The sequence below is a fragment of the Silurus meridionalis genome, chromosome 1 (genome assembly GCF_014805685.1).
Source record: "Silurus meridionalis isolate SWU-2019-XX chromosome 1, ASM1480568v1, whole genome shotgun sequence".
NCBI classification, from domain to species: Eukaryota; Metazoa; Chordata; class Actinopteri; order Siluriformes; family Siluridae; genus Silurus; species Silurus meridionalis.
This window is the reverse complement of record NC_060884.1, coordinates 20,240,374-20,257,581: the sequence shown is the minus strand read 5'-3', so window position 1 is coordinate 20,257,581 and position 17,208 is coordinate 20,240,374. Positions and strand designations below refer to the sequence as shown.

Genomic DNA, 17,208 nt, shown 5'->3' with positions numbered 1-17,208 from the left:
GCACCAGATTTGAGACAAACTATAAGAAACATTACTTATTGCAATTTTTAAAATTTATTTTTCTTGGAAAATTAGAACATTACAGTTTGTAAAAAAATCGAAAAAAAACCAAAAAAAAAAAAAAAAACAACATTCTGGCAATCCCAGCAAAACGATCAGCAATAGACTATTAACACACTGGTTGGGTAAAGAAAAACTCCTTCAAAGAAATGCTTACTAAGCAATTTCTCATGTATGATCATTTTTAAGATGCACGGTGGATGTTGTAGCTTTACTCTCTTGCACATCATTTAGCCTGAAGAGTTTAAATGCTGACCTGTATGATGGGAGCAGAAAACAACTGAGTGTTGAATGAGAGCGAGTTACTTCATGAACTTGGTGTGTTGGTCCTGAAGAATCTTTGCCGAAGACTTGGCGTCGTAGAACAGCTCGTTAATTTCTTCCACTTGTTCACTTTCTACCACTTCTTTCCCTTGAACGCGGGCCAGCTGTCTGGCGGGTGTTAAAAGCTGCATAGCATACCTGCCCCCCCACACACAAATAAATCAGTGCTTAAAGTACATTCTAAACAACTTAAGAGGACATATAAATCAGAGATGTGTGTGCTTCATGATACAGGTGTGAGTAAATGGTATAAATGTACTATGTTTTAGACTTCTAAAATAAATCCTATTCATTAATATAGTTAATGATATACGACTTATTTTCTGTAACTAATGATTAGTTAATACCTTAAATGCAGTCAAAATATTAGTCTGAAAAGAAAAAGACAAAAAAGTCTTGTGAAATGTAACATCATTTATACTGGAAGTATTACCTGAGGGTGGTCTTAGTACCGATCTCTCCCAGGTGAGTTAAAGCCTCCTCGCTGATGTTTATGCTTTCAGTCTGAGCCCGTATCTTAATAATCTGAACAAACAAACAGGGAAATTAGCACAAACACTTTGTTCTCTGTACTTTGCTCTCATCTCTTTTCCTTTCCTGACATTCACCTGTTTAATTTCTTGTGGCGTATACAGCATAGTTCTGATGATCATAACTCGATCCAGCAGATCGGGAGGTATTCCATGAGGAGAGATAATGTCCTCCGTCCCTCTAAAATAAAACCAAACAAACAAAATATTATGTAGTGAGGAAGTACTGCCTGCTATCAAGTACCTTTAAAATACTTCAGCTCAAGCAGTCCTACCTGATGAGACAGTTTCCTCTGTTGGAAGCAAACACTACGATTGGGGAGATTGAGCTTTCCAGAGCTCGGTGCAGGTAAGTGAAACACTCGATATCCAGCATGTGAACTTCATCAATAAACAGAACTCCAGGCACGAGTTCCGCCACCCCTTGATCTATGTACTTGTTTACCACCTTGTTGATTTCTCCTCTTAGCTTATCTGTAAAGAACATGTTATATTAGCATATGTGATCAAAATATGAAAACCAAAAAAACAAAATGAAATACATCTGTAAGTAAATAACAGGTTATAAGGCATGTATATCTCGATGTGTACACATGTCTTTACCTGTAATCTCAGTCTTCCTAGGTTTCATTAGCTGACCCATCATAGAAAGAATGTCCTGACCTCCCTAAAGCACAAAGTCACAAAGAACATGGGCATGTGCGAGACTGTGCCTGGTGTCAGTCTCACATACATTTAAGTCTGCATGAAATCCAATTGAAGACAAACTTTGCAAAGAACATTATTTAAAATATTCAAGCTTCTCACACATCTCCACATGCAGCACTGTCATCAACCAGATCAACACACTATAACATTACATTCACATTTAGGAAAATTACATTTAAGAGCACACACCAAACCTATAAATATTTATTACTTTCTCTACGACAGAAATTAGATAAATATACAAACCCGATTCCAAAAAAGTTGGGACACTGTACAAATTGTGAATAAAAACAAAATGCAATGATGTGAAAGTTTCAACTTTCAATATTTTATTAAAAATACAACATGGATGACATATCAAATGTTTAAACTGAGAAAATGTAACATTTTAAGGGAGAAATAAGTTGAATAAGGTGAGTTAAATTTCATGGCATCAACACATCTCAAAAAAGTTGGGACAAGGCCATGTTTACCACTGTGTGGCATCCCCTCTTCTTTTTATAACAGTCTGCAAACGTCTGGAGACTGAGGAGACAAGTTGCTCAAGTTTAGGAATAGGAATGTTGTCCCATTCTTGTCTAATACAGGCTTCGAGTTCACCGACAATGTTTTCTGGAAGTATTCCTGAGCCCATGTTGTGATTTCCATTACAGTAGCATTCCTGTATGTGATGCAGTGCCGTCTAAGGGCCCGAAGATCACGGGCATCCAGTATGGTTTTCCAGCCTTGACCCTCATGCACAGAGATTGTTCCAGATTCTCTGAATCTTTGGATGATATTATGCACTGTAGATGATAACTTCAAACTCTTTGCAATTCTTCTCTGAGAAACTCCTTTCTGATATTGCTCCACTATTTTTCGCTGCAGCTTTGAGGGAACTGGTGATCCTTTGCCCATCTTGACTTCTGAGAGACACTGCCACACTGAGAGGCTCTTTTTATACCCAATCATCTTGCCAATTGACCTAATAAGTTGCAAATTGGTCCTCCAACTGTTCCTTATATGTACATTCCACTTTTCCGGCCTCTTTTTGCTACCTGTCCCAACATTTTTGGAATGTGTAGCTCTCATGAAATCCAAAATGAGCCAATATTTGACGACATTTCAAAATGTCTCACTTTCAACATTTGATATGTTATCTATATTCTATTGTAAATAAAATAAGTTTATGAGATTTGTAAATTATTGCATTCCTTTTTATTCACAATTTGTGTCCCAACTTTTATGGAATCGGGTTTGTAGTGTCTTATAGTGTTAAAAACACAATCCCCAGTGTTTAAAAAGTTTATTATATAATAATACCTCATTATTTATATTACTATTTGTGTGTGTGTGTGTGTGTGTGTGTGTGTGTGTGTGTGTGTGTGTGTGTGTATACCTGAGGACGTGCATTAGCCACATCCAGGTCGTGTAGCGTAACATCTTGAATAATCTCTTTCTTCTTGTGCACATCTCCTTTAGGCAGTGGAACATATTCTTCTGCCTCCAAATCAAACTCTGTTGCAAAGGTGTCACAGCGCCCTTGTCTCTGTGGACCAATCACAGCGCAGGGTGATTACAGAATAACCAATTTCACCTCCAAACATGAAGAAGGGATCATGCACTCAAATTATAATCTTCTCTGTGTTTAGCAGAAACAGCAACGCTTGTGTGTTGTCCTTACCTTTACAGCTCCACTGTTTGCTTCAATGTAGATGACATCACCAACCTCCACCCTCTCCTTCTGCAGGCTCTCGTAGATACTGGGATCCAGCTGTTTCACACACAACCGAACATATGTCAAGACATCTGACATTTAACTAACTTCCATTCCCACATGGTTATTTATCAATGTATTTACTGATACACACCTTCAGCTGTTTGGTGCCCTTTGCTGTCTTTAGGCCGATTATGACATGACTGACAGTTTTGCCATAACCACCCATTGGATTCTCCGTCTCACACAGGGTCAGCTCGGTCACCTCACCTTCATACACTTCCTTAGTCTCCTTAATTCGCAGCCCTACATGCATTAAATGTAAAACTCATTCTTTAACTGGTATAAAGAAACCAGTGGCAATAGAGCATGATGCTATAATTTACAATAAAAAGGAACCAAATAATTTTTATATCATTTCACATGAATTGAAAATAAGAACTTGTTTAAAATGCAGGTTTAAATTTCTTGCTCCTTTTAATATTACATTTGGGTTTTTATGTAATACAGTGAACCCCGATAATTTGCGATGTGGAGAATTTGCGGGTTCTTATTTGGAACATAACTAACAGCAAGTTGCGGATTTTCTTAAAATTCGGAGGAATCCGCAGTGGGACCGAATGTTCAGGAATGTTAGGAAGAACATTTTAAACTATGTTTTCACTAACAAATTTCATAAAAATTTTTAAACACGTATGAAAGTGGCAATACAGTGGTCCCCCGGAACTTGCATGGGTTACGTTCTAAGACCACCTGCGAGTTCCGGGGGTTCCACTGTAGTTATGATTTGAAAAGAGTAAATATTATTGTGTGTTGAATTTAACATGGAGGGAAAAGCGCTTTACTGGTTTTATGGAAGTTTTGTGCAAATTAACTGTATTTGAATAGTGTTTTCAAGAAAGTCATGGAGCAGAATTTTAGCTCTGGGTGAAATTGTACTTCCCCTCCCCCATAAAATAAAGTAATAAGATAAAAGTAGAAGTAGGTTCATGTTTGCAGCAGCAGAAGTCTGTAGGTTAGCACAATAGGTTTACATGTTATCACAAGCTAGCCTTTAGTATTATCAGGTATCTGTGAATGCGCGAGTATTTCACGAAATAAAAAGTGCAAATGTCCTTAAAATAACAGAGTACAATAACAGACTTCACACACGCTAAAGATCTGCTTTATGGTTTAGCTGCAGCATTTGAGTTTTTACGATTTATACATTTTTAAGTCTATTATATTTACTAAGTCTCATTAAGAGGACATCACTACACATATTCCAAATTTATTCAATTTTTCTTCCAACATCTTCCCCATGCTTTCAAGAAGCACACAATTGTCTAATATGTGGTCAGTTGTACTGTAGATTAACTACAGTAGAACCCTCATGCTTATCCATGCTAGTGAATGAATGTGTAGACTCACCAATAGCTCTCCTGAAGTTCTCCATCAGCACCTCTGTCTTCTTGATCTCAGAAGAATACACTTCACTACCCACAATTGGGCAGAATGGCACCTTGTTCCCCAACTCCTGTGCCATGGCCAACGCTAAAGCAGTCTGTTTAGCAACAAAATAGTAGTTTAACATACACACCCATAACTCCACACCATACAGTATTATCCCCTCACAAAATCTTTCTACTGATTTAGACATTAAAAGATTTTAGTGCAACGACAAGTAGGCTTTTATCGTCAATCCAACTATATACAGTACAGCCCACAGTGAAATGAAACAGCATTTCCCCCAAAACCAATGTGCTACACACAACAACCCAAACTAATTAACAAAAAAATCCTAGAATAAGTCAAGTCAGCTTAAATGGCATTCTAACCGTATACAGTTACACAAAACTAACAGACACTATACACAGTGCACATGTGCGGCACAGGACAGTGAGACACAGTGACACTTGAGGACCGACCTGGACAGTAGACTTGTGATGGTGCAAATGATTTGTCCATATAATAATAAATACTGTACTGAATACTTTAGCAGCATTTTGTACAAAAAGTTGATTTTGTTCTTTTATATATATATATATATATATATATATATATATATATATATATATATATATATATATATGAGAGTCCAATATCTGGTTTTATGTAAAGACAGAAAAAAAAAAAATACCTTTCCAGTTCCAGGTGGTCCTGCCAGTAAGACAGCTCGGCCTGCCATCTTCTTCAAACGAATCAGCTCTACAATGATTCCACAAGCCTGGAAGAGCATTTTGTACAAGTTATTAGAAAGAAACTTTGTCTTAAATTAAGGAGTATGGTTTCTGTTGTGGTTTTATATCAGTTATTGATAAATTCACACTCAAACATCTATACTGAACTCCTTATTTAACCCATCAAGAGCTTCATCAGGTGTCAGAGAGGAAACATTGAAAGCGTCAAAACAATTCTACTGCTATTCCTCATTGGTCACTCTTCTTTCCTGTCTGTATAACGTGTCCTAACTCTTAAACTGTCATTTACAGTTACAATTCAGCTAAAGTCTTCATTACGATCAAAATGTCAAAACCGGAACATTTGTTGAAATAACGTGACATGTGTTTGTTGGTGTTTTAGTTCGGCCATCTTTCCATCCTCCCACATCCGTTCATTCACTCATTAATCAGACAGACTGAAAAGCTTTAGCTAAAATTAGCTAGTTAGCAATGCTAGCTACCTCTCTGGCGCTCTCCTGGCCCACAAGGCCGGACGCGGTCTGCTTAGCATAGCCGGCTTCGTCTAGCCCGAGACCTTTCACGTGGCTGTGAGACGCAACGCGCTGAGTCTTCGTCGTGCTTTTCACCTCCTCGATATTCATGGCTTTACCTGTAATACAAAATCCTTTACTCAAGCTTGTAAATCTGCGTTCAGCTCCAACGTGCTTTCGCCGCTTAAAATCGGCGCGACTACAAACAAACAGGGAAACTCGTTTCCATGCGGGTTACCAAGGAGATTTCCGGAAAGGACGTCTCAGTTAACGGAAGCCATGTAGCAGTTGGCCAAAAGTCTCATCACGTGCTTGCTGATTGGCTAATATCGGTGTCTATCACCGGTGTCTATCACAAAGAAAGCTATATTGACAGATTAAAACGATTTTTTAAACGTATCTATGTACATTATTTATTCATTAATTGGAGTTAGGCACAACAACTACCATAACATTTTCAACGTAAGCTATTAAACACTATGCACACGATATATATATATATATATATATATATATATATATATATATATATATATATATATATATATATTATAAACATTAAATATTGTTTCTTAACTTATAATCCGTTTTAAAAAATTTACAAACAAGGAAGTTATCTAGACACTCTAAATAAGAATTATTTATTTATGTTTATGAGTGGTTAAATGTGAAACATAATTGAAAATCCACTGAGGTTTTACATTTTTACTTGTCTTTTTTTTGTGTATATATATATATATATATCGGAAACGCCGTTCCCATGCGTCTTTACGTTTACCGTAAGTGCACGATTAGACGCGCAAACAAAAAGTGCGGCGGCTTGACCGTGTATTTTCAAACTGCGGCTCCCTTAACCGGAGTTAAAATGAGTTGAAATTTTATAGAGTAATAGACAGACACTAAATAAGAATTATTCTCTGTTAACAGAAGCCATGTAGCTATTAGCCAAAAGTCTCCTCACCTACTTGTTGATTGGCTAATATTGGTGATATATATTACATGTATCTATGAACTTGTGTATTTGTGTATTTATTTATTTATTTATTTATTTATTAGTTATGTACAACAACTACCGAAACATTTTCCACATTAAACTGTATGCACACGATATTCTTATTTTTTACAAACATATAAATAAACTATTGTTTCTTAATTTATAATCCGTTTAAAAAAATAAACAAACAAGCAAGTTATTAATCTAAACATCTAATATTTATTGACTTTTAGTTTTTACCTGCGATGTTGCACGACAAAACCGAACATTTCAATCTGAAGTATTAGGAACTTGAATACGCTAAACCATATTTTTAGCCGGAAGCATTTTATGGTAGCTCAGGAAGTGGAGCTGTCAAATTACAAAACTTTGTAACGCAGTTTAGAGTTCGCGTAAATGTAAACTAAACATTTATTCAAATCAAACACCAGTAGAATATATTATTATCAATATAACTTAATTTTTCGTTCATAAAAATCTCCAACAGTCAATCTCAGGTCAAAGTGTGTTCACGCACTGAAGCTGATTGAGCGAGATCACTTCTCTATTGTAGTCGCAGATCTTTTTGGATATGTCAGATCCTGAACCGACGCCTGTGGACGGTCTCCCCCAAATTCTGAACTTTAATGTGGGCGTGCTGGGGCATGTGGACAGCGGAAAGACGTCCCTGGCTCGAGCTCTGAGCAGCACCGCGTCCACGGCGGCCTTCGACAAGAACCCGCAGTCCAAAGAGCGCGGCATTACACTGGACCTGGGATTCAGCGCCTTCACGGTTCCCCTGCCGGAGCACATGAAGCAGAGCTGTGGGGGAAAAGACAGATTGCAGTTCACACTGGTGGACTGTCCAGGACATGCCTCTCTCATTCGCACAATCATTGGCGGTGAGTAAGTGCCGTGCTGCTGGACTTCGCTTGGATATATAAATATTAGGGTGTATCGTTCTGAGACAGTGTTCTCAGGTGTTTAACCTTAAGACTCCAGGTTTGCTGATCGAGATATTAGACCTAGAATATCTTGAGTATAGAAGGTTGCAGTATAGAAATATACACAAAGCAGGTCATAAACCAGATTCAAAAGTGTCACATGACATAACAAGTCTCTGTATTTAGCATTTGTTTTTTTACTTTCATGCGCTTCAAGCACAAAACCGGCCCGGTTCATTATGGCATTACTTTTGGGACGATTCATGTATTACAATCCAAGAGCATGCACTTCCAGCTATGACCAGAAGGTGGCAGACAAGTTACATAAGAAAAAAAAGGATAAAAGTTGCAATGCAGTTCCTGTCTCCAGGTTTCCTTTCCTAGAGAGAAAAAAGTCAGCAGCAAAAATAAAGATCAACTGTGTTTAATACGAGTGGTTAACTATAACTATCAATTTTTAGACATACTTTTTCCTCACCTGATTGGTGTTTTTCTATAAAACTTTCCAATATTCTTTTGTCTCAAATGTTTGTACTTTCCAATTTTAATGGCAATTCTTGTGTTTCTGTGTGTGTCATTAGGGGCTCAGATCATTGACCTGATGATGTTAGTGGTCGATGTTGTGAAAGGTATGCAGACGCAAACAGCAGAGTGTCTCCTGATCGGTCAGCTCACCTGCTCACACATGATCGTCATCCTTAATAAAACAGACCTGTTGCCCAGTGATAAGAGACAGAGTGCCATTGAGAAGATGACCAAGCGGATGCACAAGACTTTGGAAAACACTAGGTGCTCACTGAGAGATGTGGTGTCATATTAAGCTTTGTCAAGTCATGTATAATGTTCACATAATTGGTGAAGGTGTCAGTTTATTAAATAGATTTTTTTTCCTGAACAATTTCTGACAATATGATTATAAAACGAAGCTGTTTTGATTTCATGGTTGAGCAGATTTAAAGGTTGCCCAGTCATTGCAGTAGCAGCAAAGCCAGGTGGGCCTGAGGCTCCAGACACAGCTGAAGCACAGGGAATCTCTGAGCTCATTGAGGTAAGAGCATTTGGTACAAGCTGCCTGTCTACATTTGTTCTCGTCTTGGCTACTTGGTGTGTTAGGGTCTGGAATCACTGCCAGACTTTGTGTTTGTTTAGCTGCTGAAATCCCAGGCATTTCTACCTAAAAGAGACCCATCCGGGTCTCTGCTGATGGCAGTGGATCACTGTTTCTCCATCCGTGGTCAGGGAACAGTCATTACAGGGACCATCCTGCAGGGGGCACTGCGTGTCAATGATACACTAGAGATACCTGCACTCAAGGTACACACACACACACACACACACACACACACACAAATGAAGCGCACATATGTACTGCGTATCCAACAGTTTATGCACAATTAGAAAAATAAATCTTGAGTTTGAAGTCTTCCTAATGCACTGTTACATGAACATGAGATGGGGAACAACTTAATGGAACATTTTTCGAAAGAGTATTGAAGTCACTAAATGACTTGAGGGTTGTGTTTTGATTTTATGTTGATGGCCGTTGGCCGATGTCCAACAGCAGATAATACCATAAAACACATCACAAATAATTGTGATTTTTGCGAAACTTGTATTTTTTTTTCACATAAATGAACACCAGCTTTCTTTTCACAATGCGTGGATGGTAAAAGGAAAATAAAATCACAGGATCTTCCATATTTACAGTTAGTCTTCTTGAATGCTCCAAGCTAACGGGACACAGTTTAAAAAAGTTCTAGTACATCAGTTTTGAATATCTTAGGATAGCTCAGGATAACTCCAACACAAAATAAATTCCTGTTAATACTCAGATTTCTGTTTGTAAATGCATTTCCAAACATTTCTCATGACAGCTTGTTTTGATGCTTAGGTGACTCGCAAGGTGAAGTCGATCCAGATGTTCCGTAAGCCAGTTCCTAGTGCAATGCAAGGAGATCGGGTTGGAGTGTGTGTAACACAGTTTGACCCAAAGCTGCTGGAGAGAGGGGTGGTGTGTACACCTGGTTCCCTGCATACCATACATGCTGCCATTATTTCTGTACGGAAGATCGAGTACTACCGTGGTGCACTTAGCAGTCGTGCAAAATTCCACATCACCGTTGGACATGAAACGGTCATGGCACGTGTGGCATTCTTCAGCCGTGCCTCTTTAAGTGCCGAATCAGATGCAGAGTCTCCTACAGAACAGAGCGCAGATGCTTTCTCTTTTGACTGGGAGTTTTGTCACCAGGAGGAGTATTTAACTGGCAAGGAAGGAGCTGAGGGGCGGGATCCTGCACAGTGGGCGTTATTAGAGTTTGAACGGCCTGTTACATGTCCACCACTCTGTTTGGTCATTGGCTCAAGGCTGGACTCTGATATCCACAGTAACACATGTCGACTTGCGTTTCACGGAAAGCTGTTAAATGGCTTTGAGGACAAAAACTATGTGGACACTGCATTGCCCAGGCTCAAAATCAGCAAAGACAAGCACAAAGAAGGAGCAGTGGAACGGGTAACAAACTTTTAGCCAATAAATACAATTCTTTATGTAAAGTTATTAAATCTCCCACACATTTTTTAAACAATACTGTAAAACTGGGCCATGTTTTGTTGATCTGGTACAACATTTTTTCAAGAGTTTGTCATATGTTTAGGAAACAGTCTGTTAAAACCATACTCTGTGAATCCTAAAAGCAACCTGACATTACAGAAAAACAAAAAAAAGACTAATAACGAAGTGGTAAATTTAGTGGTAAAAATTCCAAATACTACATTTTAAGACTCTAAATAAATTAAAACATACATATATACATACAGTACATAAATAAAAATTAGGTGTATTTCCGATGTCTATTTGTAGACGTTGTATAAACTGCCAAATGCTGTAAATGTATATCTAGTAAAAAGTCTTGATAGTTAACTAAAATGGGATTTTCTTACAGACATGATATTATGGTGTATTAACTGTGTCTATCCGTAATCAGGTGACCGATGACTACACTGTGATAGGTAAAAACCTGTTCAAGAAAGAGACCAACCTTCAGTTGTTTGTGGGGTTAAAGGTCACACTTTCTTCTGGAGAGACTGGGATTATTGAAGGCAGCTTTGGGCAGAGTGGCAAAATCAAAATCCGAGTTCCAGGTATAAAACATGCACACATGCACTTTTTTTCAAGTATCTAATTTATTTCAGTTTGTAGCACGGTCATGTATTCTATAAGCAGACATGTAATATTCCATTACTTTATTACACATGGACATATTTATTTAAACTCCTTAGGTCAATTACAACAGATTAAATAAATGCACTCTATAAGTGTTCGGCCAGTAACAACGGTAGTTAAAACTATCGACAAAATTCAAACTCCATTATGCAATTCTATGATATGAACACATTTTCTGTTTTCATTGTGCAAAGGCATATGCCAACTTTGGTCTTTTTCTTTTCATTCCAACAGACGGACTGAAAGAGGAAACGAAGCAACTCCTTTCTTCTTCCTCCAAGAAAAAGGGAAAGGGCAGGGATAAAAATGAAACACCCAAAGAGGATGATGCTAAAGTGGACTCTCAGCCTATAACCATTCATCTGAATTTTAAAAGATATCTTTTTGACCCTCATAAAAAGATGGTGCAGTGCTAAAATCTTATACATACCTCCAGAAACATTGCAGCTCCAACCATTCACATGTGAGATTGTTTGTCAGTGTCTTAGGCCTTTCCTATGCTTTGGGGTCTAATATAAATGTAGTGAATTTTCTTGTATTGATTACAGCAGTAAGAGAAAGAGAATAAACGAGAAAATACGGCAGGGTGTCAAAGCTCTTTTGTGTGTGTGTGTGTGTGTGTGTGTGAGAGAGAGAGAGAGAGAGAGAGAGAGAGATAGATAGATAGACAGACAGACAGACAGACAAACAGCTTGAGACTATTACAAATTTTAATCGGGTTCTTCGTCAGAAAAGTAATAGACAGCACCTGTTTAATATTCCTAAACAAGTGAAAAATATGGAGCAAAAAATTAGAAAATAGCAGTGAGGGAATAAAATGTCCTGTATGATTAAAACCGCTAGCCAGATGCTTCCTTTACCCTGAACTTTTACTCACCTTTAAATGAGACTATCTGAGATATAGAGAGAGAGGGGGGGAGAGAGAGAGAGAGAGAGACTGACTCCCTTTTTATCCAAGTGACCGGCTGAATTAAAAGCATTCTATTTAAAATTTTATTTTAAATATATGTGTAATACCAAGGTGTCTACATACATTTGGCTATATAGTGCAAGCTGCTTCTTTTGAAGGGCCCAAAATAGGGACACTTTTAATACATGGTTGTGATTTTTTTGCAGTCAATGAGTGCCTGAAGTCTAGAAGCCATAGACATCAACAGATGCTGTTTTTTTCCTGGTGATATCTGGCAGCAATTGTCATTTCCTGTATGTTGTTGTGGTGTTTTGCTTTCAGTTTTACCTCAGCCAGTAAACTGCGTGCTCAGTTAGATGTAATTCAGGTGAATGACTTGACCAATGCGGAACAAACCATTTCTTTGGCCAAAAAAGTTTTTGATTACTTTCAAAGTATGCCTGCTGTCATTGTCCATATGCACTGAAATCACCATCCAATAAGTCTGAAGCAGAGTTTTGGAACCTGATAAGAAACTTCCTATATGCTTCATAATTCATTCTTTTGTCAACAGTCGCATTACCAAAAAATGCAAAGCAGGCGGTTCTATTGGCATGCCTTAAGATGTGGTGATATGATTGGCATCATTAGCATTTCCTTCCCTTCTCCATACCCTTCTCTTTCCATCATTCTGGAATTTTGAAAAATATTTTTCTCATTTGCCTAAAGCATGTTGTTCCAGGACCTTTACAAGTTTTTTTTTTCAATCTTGTCTTCCTGTTTTCGAGGTTTACTGATGGTTACATCTTGTGGTAAACCTTACGCACTTATTCCGGAGATCTGTTGATTGTTAAAGTATGTTCTAGATTAGGCCAACTGTTGTGATGAGATTTTCAGGCCTTTTGGTGTTTGTAAGTTTATCTGGTATGTTCTGTCTTCTAAAAAAAAAATGAATTAGCTACAATCTCATGTTTTTGCTATTTTTCTTATTTGTCTATTTTAATGTTTAAGCTTCATGAAAATTTGTCTTGCTGATAATGACAGCTTTTTGAATATTTGAAGTTAACAGTAACTCCAAATGCATATATTACACTAAACAGCTTTTAGCTTACTTGTAAATGAAATAATAAAATGTGTCAATGTTTTCAGTCAGATTTCCTTCCACATATGGACAGGCTAATTTAAAAATAACATTTCATGAACCTTAGGTCTGCCTGTAGGTAGAAGATTATTGTCAGATTATTTAGAGTGCAATCACTTTTTGTGACATGCAACCATACACATATAATCTGACTTCAAAGAGAAGCATCTGGGGAGATTAGCCAAATATATACGAAAGATTAAATCCTCCATTTTTTTCCACAAGGGTTCTGTGAAGAGGGTTTTGGATTTTGTGTGGTGATATATTTTGTGTTGAAAATAAGATGCAAATTGAACACAAATATAATTTTCAGAGAATTCAATGTAATAAAAACATTTAAAACTAATTAATAAATTGTCATATACAATATGTAGCTTGTGTGTGTGTGTGTCTGTGTGTCTGTTTTAATTTAAAACTTGTCACTTTTTATTAATCATTCAAATGCTGAATTATTCAACCAAGTCAATAGGTCAATTTATGGATCAGTTCCCCAATTCCAGATGTGTCTATAAGGATCATTAAGTATTGCTAAGTGACTTTGGAAGCAAAGTATTCTTTTTTGTCCTTCTCTTTGTCCTTTTTTCTTGTTTTGTTACATTTACATATACCCTTTCTCTAAAATGTTTTACAAACATTTTTATAAATGTATAAAAATAAAAACAGACTATTTACTAAGTACTTTGTTAAAACCCTTTGCCAGCAATTACAGTCTTAAGCCTTTTGGGGTATAATGTTACATATTTCTCCCAATACTCAATACAGGACCTAAAATCGAAGGTATTGCTGTACCACCATTTCCACATTTCCATGTAGATGTTAAAACATGCTCTATTTCAAGCTCTGTTTATGACACTACATCGGAGAGTCCTTTATGTGCTTTTTTGGCAAACTCCAAGTGAACCATCATGGCTATTTAGTCTAGAAACTTTACCAAAATGGTTTGATGGGTTTTTCTGAAGCAAGTTCTCCTAAAGCCATACAGGATATGACAGTATATTTTTTAGTCAGAATAACTATCATGCTTTTGGCACTTCTATGACAGTAACCTGGCTTTATTCATCTCTTTGAGTGTCTTGGGGGCTCTGACCCTACTCAATATAGGAGAAACACTGTGTCTACTGAGACTTTTAATGTTGCAAAAAATCATGAATGTTTGTGAATGTTCATGAATGTTTTGACATCTTAATATATAAGGTGTGATCAATGATAATAGTATGTAATTAAGCAGCATATTCAAGTCAAGTCAAGAGGCTTTTACTGTCATTTTTACTATACACAGTGGTACACAGTACACAGTAAAAACGAGACAACGTTCCTCCGGAACCCTGGTGCTACACGAAACAACAACATAGAGCTACAACACAACACAAGTTACATAAAGTGCATCGAGTGCAACCTAGTGCAAACAGTGCAGATGAAAAACAGTACAGACAGACAGTGCAGACAGACAACACAAGACAAGACACAAAACCCAAGATATCGCCGACCAGTAAACTTACTGTATACTTTGATTATACAGTACTGTGCGAGGAGAACTGTAAAAACTATAACTGGGAGTAAATATAAACAGACACAATGCAGTGCAAAAAAACAGCAGCAGTCAAGAGGTGCAAAAGACAGCATGTAAACAGTGTAAATGGTTAAGTGGTCAGCAATTTTACGAATGCTTTTTTTATTAAGCTCTACTTTTGCAGATTAATCTGTAGATTTCATTCAAGTCTGTAAAGTAACAAAAAGAAAATAAATGGAAGAATAATAAATAATATTTCACTCATTCATTCAATCAGCCTTAGTTTTTACATTTCATTACCCAAAGCCTTTAGGTTCATATAGTCTTATGTTCCATTTTTCTATTGTTTATATTCTCTCTATAAGATTTAAAAAAAAAATAGGCACATCTTTATATATCACTTCTAACATCCTGTAAGTTCAGCTGATATAATTAACAAAAGGTCATTGTTTGCAGGTCACACAGTTTGACACACAAATATCTTTTAAACCAATCAATCATTAAGCTAGTGATCTAAAAGCTTGCTGTATCCGTTTAGGACTGTAGGACTAACTGAATTAGCGGGCTTTCTCTTATCGTTAAACGCCAAAGCAAGTGATCTTTTCAATTACAGATATTAAATTATAGTCTCTTTCTAAACAAACAATTAGCAGAGTGTCACAGTGTCAATGTTTTTTTGGAGAGTGTGTTAATAAGAAATAAAGTTTACATACTCACACCCCTACATGTGTGTTTTATTATATATATAAAAAAAAAAAAAAAAAAAATATATATATAGTATATACCTGAGCAAAAGAGTGAAAGAATCAGAGTGGGAGTTTTAGTGTATGACTAAATGGTTTTTCAAAGAGCTAAAATAAACTAAACTAAAACAAATAAAAATGTATAATGAAATAGCTTAATAAATAAATTTTACAAGGGAAATTTCTGTTTTATTAAGGTATAATATATACTACATAATATAATAATTATATTATATATAATACATTTAAATGATAAATAGAATGAAATTCTTTCAAAATGTTTGTTTGCTCTCTCTCTCTCTCTTTATCTCTTTTTATGGACACCTGATCATAAGCTTTGTACGTGCTTTTTATATACATAACACAATTTAAATAAATACAATTTAGTCCCCATTTACTATTATAATAACCACCACTCATCTGGGAAGATGTACCACTAGATTTTGGCATGTGTTTGTGGATATTTGTGTTTATCTAGCCACAAAAGTGTTAGTAAAGTCAGGTACTGGATGTAGAATGAGGAGTCCTGAGGTGCGGTCATCGTTCTAACTCATCACAAAGGTGTTCAATAGGATTGAGGTCAGAGGTCAATAGCCACTCCAACCTATGTAAACCATATATACATGGAGAAAGTGTACCTTAAACTATAGTAAAAAATAAGCACTAATTTATTTGTTACCTTTAAGATACCTTTAATACCTACAGTATTTAACTCTTTGCCCATCAGTAAAATGCTACTGTAATGTGAATTTTATTTTCTATTATGTTTAAAACAAAGAATTAAATGCTAAATACTAAATAATAAATATTACTGTTATGCTGCATGTTCTCTATGCTCCTAATCCAAACGTGTGCATGTGCACAATGATCTAAAGTCAAATCTGAAACTGTCAACGCTTCATTGTTAAAACTGAGAAACCAGATACACCCAGAGGCATACCCTTCTTTCTTTCTCTGTCTGTTAAGCCGGGTTCAGCCTCAGTGGGAGTATAGTACATGTACACACACACTCCCAGTGTGCTCATTTATAGAATGCCACTCTTAAAAGCTGAGAAAGCAAGCACAACATTTTGTAAGGTTTTTTTTTTTAGCCATAAACAGTGAAGAATATGATACAATGTGCATACCAAGTATAATTGTATCATTTATTATATTTACGCTTAAACAATCTCTTACTGTACCCATAACATTTTAGATTACATTTTTTTTTATTTCAATGTTTCATTTTAATTATTGTACATATCGTATTATAATCATAAATCAATCCTGTGTCTTTATGCCTCAGTGTGTATGCACCTATATTCCTTCCCCTTGGACATTTTGCAAATATTTTTCTGTCAGCCTGCTTATCTTAAATCACTGGTTGTTCCCCACTGCATCCTCCTTAATAACTCTAGTTTCTTTTTTTCTTGATTTCATTCTTCTGTTCTACAGCTTGGGTTTTATTTTGTTTTCCTGACCTCAGCACTTTTTAATAGGATAATTGGTTAAATTCCTCAGGATAAAAATGGTTGATGTGGAATGTATTAAAACTAAGCATTAAATCCATGTCTATCAGCCTGTGTTTATTATAAATTGTGCTGATTATGCATTGCTGAATATGTTTAAGCTTTACAGTGTTTCCATCGCTTTATTCCCAATTTAGTTGATTAGTTAAATCATTTATATCCATGGAAAAAAACATTTATTAAAAATTGCATTGGGTGATTTGTGAGTAAAATGTCAGTTCCTGTGTGTGATTTTTGTCGTTGTGATCATGTAAGAATCCTACC

At 36.4% G+C, this 17,208-nt stretch overlaps 2 protein-coding genes across 3 annotated transcripts; one reads left to right on the top strand and one right to left on the bottom strand.

Annotated features, from left to right (window-relative positions):
• Window positions 1-35: 35 nt before the first annotated feature.
• On the bottom strand, window positions 36-7,300 carry ruvbl1 (RuvB-like AAA ATPase 1). 2 transcript variants are annotated; one of them, XM_046854836.1, is made up of 12 exons: window positions 7,245-7,300; window positions 5,981-6,129; window positions 5,438-5,524; window positions 4,729-4,861; window positions 3,473-3,624; window positions 3,286-3,375; window positions 3,001-3,150; window positions 1,518-1,581; window positions 1,190-1,388; window positions 993-1,095; window positions 818-909; window positions 36-522 (listed from the first exon to the last, which is right to left on the bottom strand). In XM_046854836.1, exons 2-12 carry the CDS (start codon window positions 6,119-6,121, stop codon window positions 363-365), a joined length of 1,371 nt encoding a protein of 456 aa, XP_046710792.1. In that variant the 5' UTR covers window positions 6,122-6,129; window positions 7,245-7,300; the 3' UTR covers window positions 36-362. The 2 variants fall into 2 exon arrangements, with proteins under 2 accessions (XP_046710792.1, XP_046710800.1); XM_046854844.1 differs by lacking the exon at window positions 7,245-7,300 and adding an exon at window positions 6,249-6,264.
• eefsec (eukaryotic elongation factor, selenocysteine-tRNA-specific) lies at window positions 6,334-11,735 on the top strand. The gene is made up of 8 exons (XM_046854822.1): window positions 6,334-6,472; window positions 7,558-7,885; window positions 8,509-8,716; window positions 8,879-8,975; window positions 9,077-9,241; window positions 9,819-10,442; window positions 10,915-11,071; window positions 11,388-11,735. The coding sequence occupies exons 1-8, from the start codon at window positions 6,413-6,415 to the stop codon at window positions 11,567-11,569; spliced, it is 1,821 nt and encodes a 606-aa protein (XP_046710778.1). The 5' UTR covers window positions 6,334-6,412; the 3' UTR covers window positions 11,570-11,735.
• Window positions 11,736-17,208: the final 5,473 nt, after the last annotated feature.

Excerpts from the sequence above, each read along its gene's own strand:
- eefsec (XM_046854822.1), top strand. The coding sequence starts at position 6,413 with ATGTACATTATTTATTCATTAATTGGAGTTAGGCACAACAACTACCAT. Across the intron at positions 6,473-7,557 it reads ACTACCATAACATTTTCAAC|TCGCAGATCTTTTTGGATAT; the intron begins GTAAGCTATTAA and ends TCTCTATTGTAG. Across the intron at positions 7,886-8,508 it reads CATTCGCACAATCATTGGCG|GGGCTCAGATCATTGACCTG; the intron begins GTGAGTAAGTGC and ends GTGTGTCATTAG.
- ruvbl1 (XM_046854836.1), bottom strand. The coding sequence starts at position 6,121 with ATGAATATCGAGGAGGTGAAAAGCACGACGAAGACTCAGCGCGTTGCG. Across the intron at positions 1,389-1,517 it reads TAGGAAGACTGAGATTACAG|ATAAGCTAAGAGGAGAAATC; the intron begins GTAAAGACATGT and ends TGTTCTTTACAG. Across the intron at positions 523-817 it reads GGTACTAAGACCACCCTCAG|GTATGCTATGCAGCTTTTAA; the intron begins GTAATACTTCCA and ends GTGGGGGGGCAG.